Source organism: Typopeltis vanoorti, chromosome 10 (assembly GCF_054136105.1).
Source record: "Typopeltis vanoorti isolate ZY-2024b chromosome 10, IOZ_Tvanoo_1.0, whole genome shotgun sequence".
Lineage (NCBI taxonomy): Eukaryota > Metazoa > Arthropoda > Arachnida > Uropygi > Thelyphonidae > Typopeltis > Typopeltis vanoorti.
This window is the reverse complement of record NC_143558.1, coordinates 123,200,767-123,220,213: the sequence shown is the minus strand read 5'-3', so window position 1 is coordinate 123,220,213 and position 19,447 is coordinate 123,200,767. Positions and strand designations below refer to the sequence as shown.

Below are 19,447 nucleotides of genomic sequence, written 5' to 3'. Positions count from 1 at the left end.
CGAAAATAAACAATTATCATATTCTTCAAAGTTAAACATCAATTACTCAAAAGAACATGGAAATAAATCTTCAGACAGTTTGGACATCCTCCTATTGAGTGTATGATTAGACAGTGGAGAAAACAGGAAGAACTACTCAAGATGCCAAAAAAGAAGAGAGCCTTAAGAGGAAAACCAGCAAAATGGCCAAACTTGGAGCAGAGCAGGATATGAGTGTCAACCAAACTTATTCAATATGAGGCAAAAAGGTTTGCAAGAGAAATGAACATTGTTGATTTCAGAGGAAAGGCAAAATTATGCTTTAACTTCATGAAGAGAGAAGGGTTGGGCATGAGAACAGGAACCAAGTTGACCCACAAAATGCATCTTAAATATATTACCTAATTACTAAATATACTTTGAATATTAAAAAAATATCAAATGTGTTCTGTTTTATGTTTAAAATATTGATTTCTTAATTTTGGGTTAGAAAAAGTAGGGTTCGTCTTATACATGGAAAAATATGGTAATTGTCCTCTCAAGCATTAATTAGAGTTCTATAAAGCTAAGTTAGTTATGACTGGTCACTGAACTTGTAACATAAGGGAAAAGACAAACCACTTTTTAACTTTTTGTAAAAATGGGAGGAGAATTGGGATTTTTGGAATTAAGGCTGATGTAACCAAAGTGAGAAAGCCAGTATATTATTGACTTAACTGTATGTGTTTTCTTGCTGGTTTGGCTATTTCTCCAGTGGTGTGAATAGGACCAGTGAGAACAACCCTGTAACTTTCATATAAAACTTCCTGCCTCACTTTTAGCTGAATAGCTCTCCATGATAGTATCTCCATGAGTCAAAAGACTCATTGTGGGAAACCCACACTAACCATTATTCATATAATAGCTATCATACCTCTCCTTGAACTTATTCACTGCTGGGATGTGCATAATTACCTCTGGCAATTCATTTCACTCATTCACTACTTTCCGAGAAAATAATTTTTTTTTTTCTCTCAAAAGGTTATTAATAAACCTAATGTACATTTGTATCATGGGTGGGCGAAGGATTTTTTCTCCCCATTTTTATCAATTTTATAATTTTTTGTAAATTATGTTTATTTATTTTTTATAGTCTGAAAATCCTGGTCTAAAAACTAAACATTGAACTTTTTCAAGACACTTCAGGCTTCCAATAAGCAGGACGGTGGTCTCACACTGGGTGATGAAATTCATCTCCCACCTAATGCAAGATCTACCTTTTAAAAAACTGTGCTGCTCCTTATAGTATCTTATTCCTATCCATTCATTCCTGAGTTTAATCTCTTTCAATACTTTAAGCACCACTCCAGAGTGGCGCTTAAAGTATTCACATCTCGTCCTCACATCTTTACTAATCACACTTTTACACAACTTCTAGGGATGACCCATTGTTCTCATCCTACTATTCATGTATTGAAAAATTTCTTTTGTAGAGATAGAATTTGTAATAGAATCCCTTTATTAATTATAAGTTTCTATCATGTCTCCCTCTCTTCTGCCTATTAACCAAACTCTGTAACCCACATACCTTCATTCTATCATCATAGGGAGAATTGCACAAACCTGTCACCAGCTTGGTCACTTGTGTCTAATTCATCTCCATCACCTCCTGATCTCCAAGAAACTCAGGTAACCAAATCTGAGCACAGTGGTCAAGATGTGGCCAAATCACAGCCTTATAAAGAGAGGTAATAACCTAAATTTCTTTACCTGTCAATGTGTTCTTCAACATCCAACCATTGCAATATGTCTTCTGAACTTCAAATCTCTATTCACTTTCACCCCAAGATCTCTACATTCATCAGTCTCCTGTAATCCACTACCATCAGTATGATACAAGTGTGCAATATTTCATCCCAAATTGCATTACCTTACATTTTGCAACATCAACTTGACAGCCATTTTTCTTTGCCCATACTGTCAATTTATTTACATCATCTTGTAGGATATCTACATCACCCTTATAACTATTGCCCTCCCCAGTTTGCATTGTTGGCAATCAACTGAATACCCACATACCTCCCTTAAATCTTCTACTATATCACTATATACAAATTAAAGGGCAGTGGCTCTGGGGCACTCCACTAGTCACCTTCTGATGTCTATCTGTTATCCCCCACCCCATCAATGCCACAAGCCTCATCCATTCCCATTTTCTCCAACTTAAGTAATACTTTCCCATGTGGTATTCTGTCAGATGCCTTTGCAAAGTCCAGCAGTATCATGGTTTAGCATTTCCTTTATCCAGTTCCACTCTCACATTTATTATAAAAAATGTGAATAAATTACTAATGCAGGACTAGCCTTTTACAAAACTGTGTTGTCCCTTATAGAAATATCTTTTTCATATCCACTGTTCCTGAATTTTATCTTTAACTAACTTTTTTCAATAATTTAAACACCACTCCAGAGATACTAAATGGTCTTTAATTTGCTACTTTCGTCTTGGAGCCACCTTTATGTAATGGAACTATCTTACCCTCTTTCCACTTCCTTGGAATCTTGCCAGAGCTGAGACTTAGATTAAACAACTTCATCAGAAGCACTGCCAGTTCTCGTGCACATTTTCGTAGCATGAGCTGATATATCATCCAGTCCCATTGATGTATTCACATTGATATTTGTTTGGTATGTTGATGATACAACTCCCCCTCCCGTGAAAAATCATTACTTAGCAACTCAACTATTTCTTCTGCTTTGGTCATTTTCTTACCATCAGTACTGAGTGTAAGATTATCCTTCTATAATCAGTCTTTCTTACTTGTGGCAGTAAGTAGGTTTATCCTTCAATAATCAATAAATTCTTACTTGAATTTACTTTGGCTTGCTCGGCTAATTTTCTCTCTCAAATGAATTTAGCCTTCCTTACCATACTAGTTGCTATTCTTTCCTGGGCTTTGTGTTGCTCATGCACATGCTGATCACCTTTATGTTTACAGTCAACCCTCCAATAACGCGATTAATTCGTACCGTGTTATATGGAAACCGCGTTATAAGAAACTCAGATTTAACGTGCAAACCAGGTTAATTCGTGCCGCGTTATATGGAAACCGCGCTATAAGAAACTCAGAATTAGTACGAATCAAATTGATTCGTACCGCGTTATATGGGAACTGCGTGGAGTGAAACTCGGAAGTAAGTAAAATCACTTGTTAATCAGTTTGATTCGTTCTGCGTAAGATTTGATAAAATTTCCACTCATTGGAATCTTTTTGGCTATACAGTCTTCCAACCAGATCATCAATGCTCGTTCCATTTTAACCATATTAATGTTTCGCGTGCGGGTGACACGTTCCACACCTAAAGGACAGCCATCTGCCATAGTTTTCCTTATCTTTTCCGCATTTTTCTTTACGGTTCGAATTGTAGATTCATTCAAATTTATCGATTTTGCAACAGACGATATTTTTTCTCCACCCTTTAAATGATTTAAAATTTGGATTTTCTCCTCAAGAGATATAAACTTTCTTTTTAACTGTTTTCTTGTTTCTTTTGTGTCTGACATTATGCAAACCTGGGGTTAACAATTATTTTACAACAAATAAAAAATATTACCTACAGTATTGTGTAATGTTGTCCAATTACGATAACACAAATTAAGCGAGCAAAAGGCACTTTATTGAACACCAATCATGATATGTACGTCTGCACGGATTTACAGACAGTTTCCTACTAAGTTGCACTTAAAATTGATGACAAAGTGGGTGGTTGCAACAGCGAAAGTTCGGCAGCGCTATTGGATAAAAAAATTCATGCAAATACGCAACAGCCACTCATACGGTCTATTTTAAGCATTAAAACAGACCACTGTGAAAAATCTTGCATCGTTTCTTCGCTTATAGGGGAATTCCCTGATAACTGAAATTGGAAAATGGTGATGTACCAAAAAGAAGGGAATTCCCCGTTAATTTCAACTGTAAAAATTTAACACATAGATAAATTCATGCTATAGAGAATCTTCTTAAACCAATTAAGTTGATGGAATGTTGTTGAACGGAAACCGCATTATAAGAGTACCGCGTTATAGGAGGGCTGTCGCAATTTTGGCTCCGCGTTATATGGAAACCGCGTTATAAGAGTACTGCGTTATAGGAGGGTTTACTGTATAATCCTTCCACAATGTGTTTTTTATTTTTTTTTTGTAACTCCTGTTTTATATTGCTAATCATCCACTTAATACCTACTCAGTTTATCCTCCTGACCCTGGATATGGTGTGATACTACCGCTTTAAAACAATATCTCACCACTTCCCATGCAATTCTGACATTCATTCCTTTCTTAAGCCATGGCACTGCTCCAAGCTGCCATCTAACTTTATCATAATTGCCAACATTATAGTTCCACATTAATCCTTTCTTGACTGAGAATTCCACATGTTGAGCAAACTCCCAGAACACATCAAGGTCACTTTCCCAATCAGTGATAGGGTTGCTACTGTTGGATACTACTTTCTACTCCGATGTGTATTCTAGTTGTTGATTGACTCCTCATTCAAACACAGAGAATATTTATTTTAACTACACCACTCTATGTTCAAATTTGCATGAGCAACGATGAGGAATCAACCATTAACCAATCTATATTATTACTAACATAATTTTAGGCCAAGGTTCTCTTTATTATATAGGGTTCCTACTAAGATTCGAATTATTTTAATGAGCGGTGCAATGAAGAAATCAGGCAAATACGAGATTCAATTCAAATAAAATTATGTAATGCAGTGTTACATAAATTTACATCAAAGCAAAGATTTCTAGTTGGGAAAATACAGTTAAACAATAATTAATTATTATTAAAACACTTAAGGAAATTGAACAACGTAGTAAAGGATATAAATTAAATTAAACTTTAATAAATATTTTCCGATATTTTGGCAATGTCACATTGCCAAAATATCCGAAATATCTAAAGGAACTTACAAAAAAAGCACGTGCACGTAGGCACTACAAACACAGTAACTGGGAATGAAGAGATGAAGCTATTGTTCAACTAAAAGTACTGATGGTGCCCTCTAGCGGGCTAAGTAGGTGTTCTTGGCCGTTGGGCTGAAGGTCTGCTGATGTAAGCCTCCCAGATTTGGGGCAATCACATACAACCAAATTTGTTGAGGTTTGGAGAATTTCTTAGGGCTGAGGCTGATTCCATAAATAGTCTTTCGTATTTGTATTTGCTACGGTGTATTACTGTAGCTTTCTTCCACCGTATTCTGTGGCGTGTATCCAGAGCATGGTCCGCAAGACCAGAATGGCTGTATTTGTGAAACCGGATGTAGTCCTTGTGTTCAGAAATTCTGATATTCGCTGTCCTGCCTGTTTGGCCAAAGCAAGACAGATTACAACTGCAAGGGACCTGGTATACACCAGGTAGGTCTAGGGGAAGTGGTTGGTCTTTAGTGGAGCGGATAAGGGATGCCAATTTTCTGTAAGGTTTGTAACAGGAGGTCAGGTCATGCTTTTTTAAGATTTTGGTAATCTTTTCCGAGGTGCCTCGGATGTAAGGAATGGTGATGGATTTAGAGTAATCCTTGTCGTGGAGGGGGGGGGGGGATCTGTGGTTTGTAGGTTCTAATATTTTTTGGACTTTTTTTGGGGAGGTAGCCATTGGCTGAGAAAGTGTTGAGGATGTGATTTAGTTCAGTGTTTAGGGCCAAGTCGTTTGAACAGATTAGTTTAGCACTGTTGTGTAGTGTTTTCACTACTCCATATTGTTGTGTGTGGGGGGGGGGGTTGTTGGTGAATGTATCTGCCTGTATGGGTGGGTTTTCTGTAAACTGAGAAAACCAAGGTTCCATTAGGCTGGCAGGTGACTAGTGTGTCTAGGAAAGGGAGGCTGTTTTTTTCCTCTTTTTCCAGGGTGAATTTGATTCTGGGGTGTTGGTTGTTTAAGTGTGTTAAGAAGGAGAGGAGTGTTTCAGAGCCATGTGGCCAAATAGCGAACACATCATCAACATAGCGAAGCCATATGGTTGGTTTTTGTGGGGCAGAGGCTAAGGCTTTTTCTTCAAAGGTCTCCATAAAGAAATTGGCCAAGGGTGGGGAGAGTGGTGAACCCATGGCTGTCCCCTCTATTTGTTTGTAGAATTTTCCTTGCCAAACGAAATAGCCTGAGTTCATTGTGAACTGAAATAGGGCTGAGATATCGGGAGGAAATTTAGCTTAGATTAGTTCTAAGGATTCTTTGAGTGGGACATTTGTGAATAAGGAGGAGACATCAATATAATACATATAAAGTATAATGATAATACATGTAATTTAATATAGTTTTTATCCTGCCGTGGGCTGCACAAAATCATGTTACGGGCCGCATGCGGCCCGCAGGCCTGCAGTTGGCCACCTATGCTCTAGATGATCCTTAGCTGGATGAACCATGCACTACTAACATCCTTTCCTTGCAGTGTTTTTATGCCATGGCAGAAATTTAAGCAATTCTTCTAAGCTTGTCATAATCATCTGCCTTGTAGTTCCATAAATAACCCTTCTTGATTGAATATTCCTAATATTTTACAATCTCCCAAGTCAAGACCGCATGATCACTTTCGCCAATCGAAGGCAATGTGGCCACTTTGGTTATGGGTAGCTTTTCTGATCCTGTGACCAAGTCCAACATTCTCATGCCCCCAGTCCCCTCCAACACATGTTGCCTCAAGTAATTCTCTCTCATTAATTGATGTATAAATTCCATTTCCTTCCTGCCATGTGATCTTTATTTCACTAATTTGCTGATGCATGTTTTCCAGATTCATTTGTGGAACCCCTAGGCCTATAGCAAAAACCAATTGTATATTTTGTCTTACTAGTCTTGATCTCCACCATTCAAATGAACAGCCATTTCTCTCACCTATCCTTTATAACTACAATTCATCCACTATCAGCAGTACCCCTCCCCCATTCCTATCTTCTTCATCTTCCCTGAAAATACTAAACTCTTCAAATTCTATCCCTGTAACTACATCATCAACTGTGTGGTATTCTTTCGTGACTATAATGTATATAAACTATTACACTTTTTTATAATGTTAGTCAAGTGGTTTTTTATTTTATCGTCCTACATGTTTCGCCGATTTTTCTATTGGCATTTTCAGGGAATACAAATTAGTAAGCTATATGAAGGTAACAGACTAGGTTATAACTGATGGTTCTAATTCATACAAAAAATTAGTATTGTGCGAGACAATGCGCGTGTCTCGGGAACGTGATTTATTTGTTATGACACATGATGTAATTGGCGTGAAAGTTCATTTCCTTGATGTTTAATGATCTGATAAAAGCTTTCCAAATTTCTGGTAGTTTTAGACCTTGATTCTTGTTTAGGATTCTAGTTGTGTGGGTGACTGTAGCTGCATCCTTGAAGGTTCTTGAATGGTAGTTCTCTTCTATATAGGGCATATTGCTCTTATTCCACTCAATGAGATGGTTGGTAGAGGCAAAGTGGCAAGAAAAGCCTGAAATGTCTTGTCTGTTGTTTCTGACATACCCTATGTGTTCTTTCTTTCTTGTTTCGAAGCTTCTAGAGGTCTGACCAATGTAAGTAATACCACATGAGCAAGGTATATTATATACTCCAGAGTACTTATAGAATGGATGAGGGTTTTTCGGTGATCTTAAACATTTCCGAATAGTGTTGACTGGCTTGAATGCTACTCTGATATGATGTGGTTTTAGAAGGTTAGCCAATTTTTTGGAAATGCTGCTGACAAACGGAATAGGAATAGTACTGATGTATTGGACGTCATCACGTTGTCTTTGTGGTATATCAGTAAAGAGAATCTTGTTGCAGAGTCTTTTTGGATAACCATTTAAAGATAGCTCTCTGGATATCGTAGTTAATTCCTTTTGTTAATTGCCATTCCTAGACATCCTAATAACAGTATCAACCTATCTGTGTATAGAAAACCTACGAATACTGGATGTTACCTCCATTTCAACTCTTCTCATTATATATCCCAGAAACTTAGCATTATCCATATGCTCAAGAAAAGAGCTATACAGTACACAACAGACCAAGATGACCTACAAAAGGAATTAACTACGATATCCAGAGAGCTATCTTTAAATGGTTATCCAAAAAAACTCTGCAACAAGATTCTCTTTACTGATATACCACAAAGACAACGTGATGACGTCCAATACATCAGTACTATTCCATTTGTCAGCAGCATTTCCAAAAAATTGGCTAACCTTCTAAAACCACATAATATCAGAGTAGCATTCAAGCCGGTCAACACTATTCGGAAATGTTTAAGATCACCGAAAAACCCTCATCCATTCTATAAGTACTCTGGAGTATATAATATACCTTGCTCATGTGGTATTACTTACATTGGTCAGACCTCTAGAAGCTTCGAAACAAGAAAGAAAGAACACATAGGGTATGTCAGAAACAACAGACAAGACATTTCAGGCTTTTCTTGCCACTTTGCCTCTACCAACCATCTCATTGAGTGGAATAAGAGCAATATGCCCTATATAGAAGAGAACTACCATTCAAGAACGTTCAAGGAAGCAGCTACAGTTGCCTGCACAACTGGAAAACTAAAAAAAGAATCAAGGTCCTAACCCTACCAGGAAAGCTTTAATCAGATCATTAAACATCAAGGAAATGAACTTTTACGCCAATTACATTATGTGTCATAACAAATAAATCACGTTCCCGAGACACGCGCATTGTCTCGCACAATACTAATTTTTTGTATGAATTAGAACCATCAGTTATAACCTAGTCTGTTACCTTCATATAGCTTACTAATTTGTATCCCCTGAAGATGATAATAGAAAAATCGGCGAAACATGTAGGACGATAAAATAAAAAGCCACATGACTAACATTATAAAAAAGTGTAATAGTTTATATACATCATCAACTGTTAACCAAGCCTCACAAACCTATAACTTTTGACAAGATTGCACTGACCAATGCCAAAAACTCCACCCTCTTGTTCCTGATACTTCCGACATAAGTATATTGAAACTGCAGATCCCTTTAGGCCTTCATCCACCTTTACTTTCTGAATTGACTACCCTATTCAATATTTCACACAAACTCTCCTGCTTCCCCCCTAATTGCTTAAGTTTTCCTGAATTTGCACTTCTGCATGCTAGGTGAACAAAGCTTTCTCCCTAAACACCTAATGCCAAAACTGTTTAGATGCAGTCCATCATCGTTATACAAATCCTTCTTTCTGTTAAACACAGACCATAGATCCTATAATACATATGAAAGTACTGATATGGCAGTACTTTCATATGTATTAAAGTACTGCCATACCTCTAATTCATATTAAAGATTTATATTATATTAATTTATTTATTATATTAAATAAATGTACATAAAGTTTAATTTCACCAAGATATTTTAAAATAGATGCATAATTTACTTTTATTGCACTGGTGATTTAAACAGTTGGAAATAATTAAATAAAATACTTTCATACCATCTACAACATTTGAGTACTTGTGAAGGGAAGCCAAAACATTTGGTACAAATTGTTCATACATCCTTTCGATATCAGTATTTGTTGGTGATTTGCCATGCTTTTGTATCCACCGCTGTTTAACAGATTCATTCTCCAAAATTTTTGTAATATGAACCTACAGGTTAAAATAATGCTATACAATTATATAGATCATCTCCAAATAAGCAGAGAAGCATAAACAATTTAATTATTCAATTTAACATAATATAACAGTACAATCAGAATTACTTTAACATAATAAGGAAAAAAAATCATAAATGACAAAATTTATGTATTTTGGATCCCCAAAAGATAAGGTGCCATTCTATAAATATCCAGGAGTATATTACATTCCTTGCTCCTGTGGTCTTGCCTACATTGGACAAACTTCATGGAGTTTAGAGATCAGACTAAAAGAACATGTTGGTGATGTAAACCACAACAGAAGTATTTCTTCCAGCTTAACACATCATTTCTGTATGTCTAACCACACGATAGGGTGGCAAAACAGCTCCATGCCATATTTGAATGACGACTACAGACATCGTTTATTCAAGGAAGCTACAATAGAGTTAATAACTGGCAGAAACCTCAACAGAAATCGGTACTATTCTGAACAGTTTGTGGAAAAGCCTGATCCTCTCTCTCTCCATCTGAACTACAGCTAGCCAGTAATCACATTACGCATTTACAACAAACACGCATGCGTGATAATGAATAAGAACAATAAGTCCTCTCAGTCTCTGTCACGAGAAACGTGTAACCTTAGCTACTAGATTGTTTCCAACGTTTTTATGTTCCTTTCAATTTGCATTTACTAGTATTTTTATGCTTTTCCGTCAAAGGCTTGAAAAAGCTAGACAATTTGCTAGCGAAACCGGTAGGCAAAGAATATAAGATGTTTGTACGCATTACAATATGGTCAGTATTAAAACAATAAGTTTTTATGTTAAAATTTATGAAATTATCCAAAAAATTCGCATTACAATATGGTCAGTATTAAAACAATAAGTTTTTATGTTAAAATTTATGAAATTATCCAAAAAATTCCAAACATTTCTGTACATTATTATTTTTGTTTGTTTTGTTTACAGCATTAGTATGCCAATTCTTTCTTTATGGTTACATGATGGTGGTGGTCAACATTCATAGTGAAGAATTTATGGAGATACAACACACATTGCCTAAGGGGTGGTTAAGGGTCAAAGCTGTATAACTGAGAGGAGACCTCAACATGGCCTTTAAAGGAATGCAGAGAACCAACTAGGGCTTCTGACCTAATGTCCAATCCTCACCTTCTCATGGTGCACCCTGTTAGGTATCTACCTGAATACTGAACGAACCAGGATGGGCTGCCAATTTGAGATTTAGCTGACCAAATTGTCTTCTTATTGGTTAAACTAAAATATAACATGATGGTACAACGACAAAATTTCAAGCTAGCTGGGGCGTCACCTGGTTAAACAAGGCTTTGTTTTTGCCAGGGAACCAGGGCAAACAGCGAAACATCAGCTATTGGAACAAACCCTAAAACAAACCCCAACTCAAAATCACCAGAGTTGAAGATCGGTACTATCAACATAAGAAGCCTGAATGGAAAAGAAATGGAGCTAGCTGAGGAATTGGATAAGTACTAGATCGACATAATAGGGGTGACTGAAACAAAAAAGACCAAAACTGGTGAGATCTTTCTGAGCAATAAATACAAAATATTATATTCAGGCAATGACAATCAAGGAAAAGAAGGAGTAGCCATAGTATTCAACACAAAATACGAGGCTAATCTTCTTGAATGGCAGTCAGTCTCAAGTAGAGTAATGTGAGCATATATGACAATGGGGAACTGGACAATGAGACTTATTTGTGCCTATGGTCCCACAGAAGGTTCTACTAAGGTAGAAGTGGAGGAATTTTTTGAGGATTTAGAGAAAACAGCTGACACAATGAAAAAGGAAAAGTTGGTCCTTGTTGGGGATCTAAATAACAGAGTAGGAAATTATTGTGAGACATACAAAAATATTTTGGGAAAATTTGGAGAAAAGAGCAAAGCTAATAATAATGGCAAATACCTGTGGATTTCTGCTCAGGACACGGACTGGTTATTACTAACACCATGTTCTAACATAAAAATGTGCACAAATTCACATGGAGAGAAGAAGCAAGGAAAAGTCTCATTGACTATGTTATTGTTGATAGTGATGTTTTCTCCCTGGTGCAGGACACCAGATTGTACAGAGGATTTGAAATTGGAAGCGATCACCGTTTAGTCTTGAGCAGGATAAAAATGAATTTCATTCTTTTCAACTATTGAAAAGAAGAACATGTAAGAAAGTTTTAAAGCAAATAAAAGTTGAGCAGCTCTCAGATGTGAACTGTAGACTGAAATATATAAACATTATTCAAGAAAAAATGAAAGAGTTTGAGAACAGGAATCAAACTTTGGAGATTCAGTAGCAAGCCCTGAAGAAAACGTTGACTGATTCAGCCAGAAAGGCATGTGGTGAGGTTGTCTGCAAGGATAGAAAAATCAGAACTCCATGGTGGATATAGGAAGTTAAAGAGGTTGGAATTTTTTTTTTATTTTATAGTCTAACTACTTGGCTAGACTATAAATTATAGATTTAGTTTAATCCTTTATCAACGTGTAAGCATACAAAGTTTGCGCCTGAAGTATCTTCAGGACTGGGGCAACTCGTGGCAAAGGTGATCAAAGGTGACTAAGAGTTCTGCATTGCTTCAACCTTGGTATCACCTCTGGGTCTGGCTCCCACTGAAGAGACCTCAATAAAGGTTGAAACCGGTCTGGGTAGTGACCCTTCCCATAATGCATAGCATTATACAAAAAATAATAAAAAAAAAAATAACAAATATCAAAAATTTTAATAAAATAACAGAATCAAATTACTATTTTAGTTTTCCTTTGAATGAATGGACCAGTATTGGAAATAAGATATATTTAGTACTGTTGTTCAGATGAGGCAAAGTTTTAAAATTAAGATCTGTTCCTATCCTCAGAAAATATGGATCATCAAATGTTCAAAATACATTTTGTGGTCGTTAAGAATAATTTTGGAAAAAAAAAGCTTTTTTTTTGTTGTTGTTATAATGACAGATGAAGTAAGAATGAATCAAAATATCGATGTGTAAGTGCAGCTCAAAATTTGTCTTAATTATGATATTAATCTAACAGTTGTTGACACATATTTTAAATATACATTAAATAATAAATATACATTTAAAATAATTTTCAGGTGCAAAATTGTATAGTTTCAGGAATTCCTTTGAATTAGAAAGAAATGTCTTAAATCCCAGGAACAATCCCAGGAAAGAATAGTGACTATTCTCACTATTCTTGTAGAAAGAGTTCATGTTTAGTTTAGCAAACATATCTTGTAAATATATTTGCTATTCATAACAATTATTTTTGGGGAAATTACGACAGAAATTGAATATCAATTAGAATAACTTTAATTAATAGTTCTGACATTTCAGCAAAGTCAAATTGCCATAGTTAGGGAACACGGAACAACGATATGTGCTTGCAGGCACACTGCACGCATATATTATTGTTCTGTGTAAATGAGACAACCAAAGTTGAGAATGCAGTCTTAAATGCCATCTCCTAGTTGGCTAAATTGGGTAGTCTTCACTGTTGGGCTAAAGATTCTGAGGATGAGCTTCCCAGATTTGGAGCAGTTTCATGCACCTAAATTTGTTGAAGTTTGAAAAGTTTCTCAGGGCTGAGGTAGATTCCTGAAATAGTCGCTCATATTTATATTTGCTACAGTGGAGTAGAGTAGCCTTCTTCAAGCATGGTCAACAAGTTCAGAGTGGCTGTAATAGTGAAACCGGACGTAATCCATGTGTTTAGACATTCTGATATTGGCTGTCCTGCCTGTTTGAATGTCTAAACACATGGACTACATCCGGTTTCACTATTACAACCGCTCTGAACTTGCTGACCATGCTTTGGACACCCACCACAGTGTATGCTTGAAGAAGGCTACTCTACTCCACTACAGCAAATATAAATATGAGAGACTATTTCAGGAATCTATCTCAACCCTGAGAAACTTGGTAAAATGAAATGGAACCTAGTAAATGCTTGGCAGGTCTAGTGAATGTTTCTGGTCTTTGGTAGAGCAGATAAGCAATTCCAATTTTTTATGTGGCCTGTATGTAGTTGTAAGGTTGCATTACTTTAGAATTTTTGTTAATTTTTTTTGTGTGTCCCAATATATGGAATGGTGATTGATTATGTGTAGTTTCTGGAAGGGAGAAACCAATATCTTTCACCAGTGATCAGTGGTGTGCCTCAGTGTTCTGGTCTTGGGCCCCCCTGCTGTTCATCAAATATTTCATGTAGATTGATGGGAATCTTCAGTTGTTTGCTGATGATACAAAGTTTGGGAGAATTACAAGGAGCACTGCTAGATTTTAATTGTGTGGAATGTTGAGATATAAGCCTGCATCCTGTATAGATGAAGCTGTGCTTCAGGATCTTAGGTGATTGTTAACAGTGGGCTAATGTTCTGATGGCACACTGCAAATATTGTAAACACTGTACATCATAATGAATATGATTAATATACATTGACAGGTAGAGAAAGTGAGATAATGGTTTCAATGTATAAAGCGATCAGACCACACATGGACTGTACTCAAATTTAGTCATTCAGCTTTCATTGTGATGTGAAAACACTAGAGTGGATGGACCCAAAGATGAAAGATCAAAATAATATGAGGCCTCTGTAATGTTGGTTATGCAGAGCAGCTGAAGGAATATAGACTGCAGAATTTGGTGAATAGGAGAAAAAAGAAGTGATATGATAGAAATGCTCAAATTTGTGAAAGGACTTTACCAGATTAATACAGAAGGGATTATAAAAAAGAGTGGAAGGTAAAAGGGAAAGAATGAGGTCATCATTGGAAACTGTGTAAAAAATGCAGTGAAGTGTGAGGAGTAAGTTTTTTATATAGAGAGTAGTGAGTGATTGTAATTTATTATCAGACTGTTCTGGAGGTAGGAAGTGTAAATTATTTCAAGGTTCAATATGATTATCATTAACTTCAGGTATCTGTGAGGTTATGCACTTTGGTGTGACAAGATATTCACTGGTATACGTTACTGGTGGGACTGTGCTAGAAGAAACCAATCAGGCTAGGGATATTGGCATGTTAGTAGACTGGAAGTTGACGTTTTATAGCAAATATTTCAAATACAACCAACTCAGAGGATAACTGCAATGCAGAAACGAACATTGACATGTAAGATAAGGAAGTCATTTTGCCTCTTTACAAGACCTTAATACAACCTTACCAACTGTTGTTCACAAATCTGGTTTCTGATGGGGATGCAGATACATTGGAGAGAGTGCAAAGAAGAGTGTTAAAGGTGATACTAAGACTGGAATGTAGACTATGAAGACAGATCAAGAACCCATGGACTGTACATGATAGCAAAAAATAGAATTAAAAATTTCTAAAAATCAAGGATACCAATAGATGGAATTATTCATTTTATGACGTGTGAGGAGTTGACAAGTTGTCATCCATGGAGAATGAGAATGAATGCACTCAAAGAGAGTGAGAGCACTAGATTTTTCTTTCTGAGAGCAGTGCATGATAGAAAGGGCTGTCTCTGGAGGTGTTCAATGCAGATAGCACGAATGAATTCAAAAAAAGTATGGCCAGGTAGTGTGGGTGACATGTTGTCTCTCTTGATGAGCCCCTGAGTTCTTATTTTCAAAAGAGATCTCTGGTAATAATATCAATATTTCCCCAAAGAAAACACCATTTCATTGTTTAGTGTACAGAAAATTGGAATTTTAAGAATATAAATCATAAAGAGGGTTTTCTAAGTTTGGAATATTTTGACATGGAATTTCATGTTTGATGAATGAACAATTAACACTGCCACTAGCATTATAAATATTAACAAACATCCCTGATAGTTTTTCCACCACATATTCTGACATGACAAGAAAAACAAAGCATGATTATAAGAAACATAAGGAAGTCTATTACCAAGTGGTGAGTAAAAAAGAAAGAACTGTCAGAGAATAACCATACTGAATGCAGGTAATAGCCATAGAGGTAGTCAGTGAAAGAATTACTTGCTAGATCAGTAATATTAATCTATCAATCTCAATTACATCTATCATATAATCTGATATATGATCCAATCATATGACTGGAGCACTTCATAGCACAGCTGGAATTAGTATATTTTTTTATTTACATATATAGTCTGGAAACTGTGGTTAAGTTGTTGGAGAAGCTTGTAAGAACTAGGATCCAGAGTTGGGTCGACAACAATAATCTTTGATGGACAGCATGGATTTGCTAAAGGGAAGTCATGTTTTAGTAATCTACTTACTTATTACAATAAAGTGACTGCTTCCTTGGACAGAGGAGAAGGATACACAGTGATATACTTGGATTTCACAAAAGCTTTTGATAGAGTACCTCATGATAAGTTGACAGTCAAACTGGAGCAGATGGGGTTGGATATTAGATTAGTGCATTGGATTGGAGACTGGCTATCTGATAGGTATCAACAAGTTGTGTATGGGGGTGCGATATCCAGAAAAGGAAAGTCGCTAGTGGAGTGCCTCAGGGGTCTGTTTTAGGGCCATTACTATTTAACTTGTATATTAATGATATTGGCGAAGATTTGGATGGAGATATTCAGTTGTTTGCAGATGATGCAAAGTTGGGACGAACCATAAAGAGTAGTGAAGATGTTGTGGCCTTGCAAGAAGACTTGAATAAATTGAGTGATTGGGCAAGCAAATGGGGATGTGAGTTCAATGTTGCAAAATGTAAGGTTTTAAAATTTGGAAAACAAAGATGGGATGCAGAATTTATGCTTGGTGAGAATATATTGTTGGAAGTAGAGGAAATAAGAGATCTGGGGATGATAGTGGATAAGGATCTAAAATTTAGGGGACACATTGCCAAAATTGTGAAGGACACTGACATGTAGAAGTAGGGAGATACTTGTTCCATTGTATAAGGCTTTGATTAGGCCACACATGGACTATAGTGCCCAGATTTGGTCACTGGGTTTTCAGAAGGATGAAGAGATGTTGGAAAGGGTCCAAAGGCGACTGACTATGGTAGTTTCTGACCTCTGGAATGTTGAGTATGAGGAAAGATTGAAAAGATGTAATTTGCAGAGTCTCGTGGAGAGAAGGAAGAGGGGAGATATGATAGAGACCTACAAGTTGGTAAGGGATTGTTATAGGATCAATGGTGGAGAAGTTCTACAGAGAATAGTGGGAGATCAGGGGAGAACCAGAGGTCATCCCTGGAAACTGTATAAAGAGGGTGTGAGTAAGGGAGTGAGAGGCAGGTTTTTTTTGTGCAGAGTTGTGAGTGATTGGAATGCCTTGCCTGAGAGTGTGGTGTCTGCAAGGAGTTTGAATGTGTTTAAGACACGGTATGATGAGATGTGTGTGTGTGAGATAAAAGGACCTCCTAGATGAGTCTTTGACTCCATGAGGTCTTGTTTAATAATAATAATAATAATAAACCCTGCTCTAGAAATGAAACATGGAACTTTTAGTTTTTCAAGTCCTTTAAGCCATCAAGTAAATTGAGCAGTGGTCTCACACTGGGCTATGAAATTCATCTCAAACATCCATGCCCATGGCAAGATTCAAACCTGCAGCCTGTCAGTTGCAGAGTGGATATGCTAACCACTACTACTTCTTGTATGGAGGGTCCCAGAAACTCAGAATTTTCATCCCACATATAGGCAAATCAGCAAGAGAACAGTAGCAAACAAATTAATCCGAACAAGCCAAATCTATCCAACTACTTATCCAACAACTTAACCACAACACCTGATGCACAGATAGGCCTATAATTTGATGCTGTAAACATGATTATATAATATAATATAATCATGTTTACAGCATCAAATAATAGTGTTCTTAACTCTAACACGTTTTCAATACAAAAGCAATTTCTTCCGCAAATTTCATTTCTAGAAATTTCTAATACAAGGCCTTACTTGGTCGTATAGTCCACAATTGTAGATCCTTTAGATCATCATCTTCATCTTTTATCTTCCATTATAGCTCACTACTGGGCTCTTTTTACGGAATCGAAGATATTTCATCGACGGAAACCTTTAGAAAACTTGGCTGCTGGAATTTTAGAACTGACCATTGTTACTGCATAATCGAGCCTTCCATTACTTCCAAATGTCTATTAGCAGGACATGGATCTGTGACCTTGAGTCGGTAAGACACACTGGAATTCCTTCCATCTAGGACTGGAATCTAGAGACATTACAGTGTCTGGGTAAAGACGATGACAAAAACCAAAAAAGTGCACACCTGAGTGCCACCAACGAGAAAGAACCTTCTTAACTACCTGCGGGAAAAAGAGCATGCCTTGATCTATTGATCTGTCTCCTTTTTATTCTCTTCCTTCGACCGTGTAACTGCTACCGACTTTAATCCCTTGTGTCTGTACCCACCACCTTTTTCGTCGTTGCATTAAGGCAGGAAACCCTGTACATACTTTATGAAGTGTGAGGTCATAAGTTAATCCATCTGGAATGTTTCTTTTGTTACAATTTAATTTACACTTACCTTTCTTTGTTCTTTACATTAATTTGGCGGTTACATTATTTAACAATTCACTTTAAAATATTTCTATATTATGTAAACATAAAAAACATTGCTGATTAACAACAAGTATTTTGTATGGATTTTTGTTTTCCAGTAAAGTCGGTATATAAGGAATATTTGAACAAAAATCCTTCTACACAAGATTTTATAATGCCTGAGTTCTATCACCTCCATTATGAAGTTACACAATCTTGCCCTCCTTCCACTCTTTTGGAACTTGACCCAGTGCAAGACTCATATTAAAAAAATATGTCAAGGAGATGTCAACTCCCTGGCACATTCCTTCAGAATACATGGTGATATATTATCAAGTTTGACAGCCTTATGAACATCAAATTTTCTCAACTCCCCATACATCTTTTGCTTATTTACAGTCAGTCTCTCCTCTCCATCATCAACTGCTCTCAATCTCTCCATGATGTCACATTCACAAGAATGAAATGCCTTTTATGAACTGCTCATTAAGTATCTCTACTATATCTTCTGCAGTAGTTGTCCTTATACCATTTTCTCCAATCAGTGTCATCTTTCCATAATCATCCTTTTTTTTAATTTTTTTTTTTTTTTTTGCTGGCTACATATCAGAACTCCCTAGGATTTTTTTTTTTTTGCTTCATTAGCTAACTGCTGCTCCTGCTTTACTTTTGCTACCCTTACCAACCAAGTCACTCTCTTTGCCTGGTCTTTGTAATCCTCATGGAATTGGTTATTACCACTTCTCTTATACTTACTCCATAATATCTTTTTTCTCTGCATTGCATGCTGATCCATTTCACAGCTACCTTATTTAACCTTCTGACCCTTGGAATATGTTTAGACATTGCTTCAACCAGACAGTTCTTGAATATCCTTCAAGCTGCATTGATCTCTTTTCCATCTAGCTATTCATTCCATGCTACACCTTCAAGCTGTTTCCTGAGCTCTTCATAATCACCAGCCTTGTAGTTCCACATATACCCTTTTCTCACAGAGGTACTCGCACTGCTGGCAACCACCCATGTAATCACTTCATGGTCATTCTCACCAATTGGAGGGTGATTTGACCTCATTTATAATTACATCCTCTAATGAGATGATCAAATCCAAGATCCTCAATCCTCGTGTGCCCTCAGTTACACACTGCCTGAGGTAGTTGTCCCTCAAAAACTCGAGAAACTCATTTTGTTTACTTCCAGTTGCTATCACATCATCCCAGTCTATATCACCATAGCTAAAACTGCCTTTATTATTAAACCATAATAATCACTCTTTTCATATTTACTTGGCTAATTTGATTATACATTTCATAGTCACTACCATCCACATTACCAGGTCTATAACAACATCCAACTAA

At 36.6% G+C, this 19,447-nt stretch overlaps 1 protein-coding gene across 1 annotated transcript in view; it reads right to left on the bottom strand.

Moving 5' to 3' along the window:
* LOC150102758 (uncharacterized) overlaps positions 1-19,447 on the bottom strand; it is a 174,695-nt gene that overhangs the window by 85,919 nt on the left and 69,329 nt on the right. Inside the window, exon 4 of the mRNA XM_090399294.1 lies at positions 9,449-9,605. Coding sequence (XP_090255420.1) covers positions 9,449-9,605 — 157 coding nt within the window. The remainder of the gene's footprint in view (positions 1-9,448; positions 9,606-19,447) is intronic.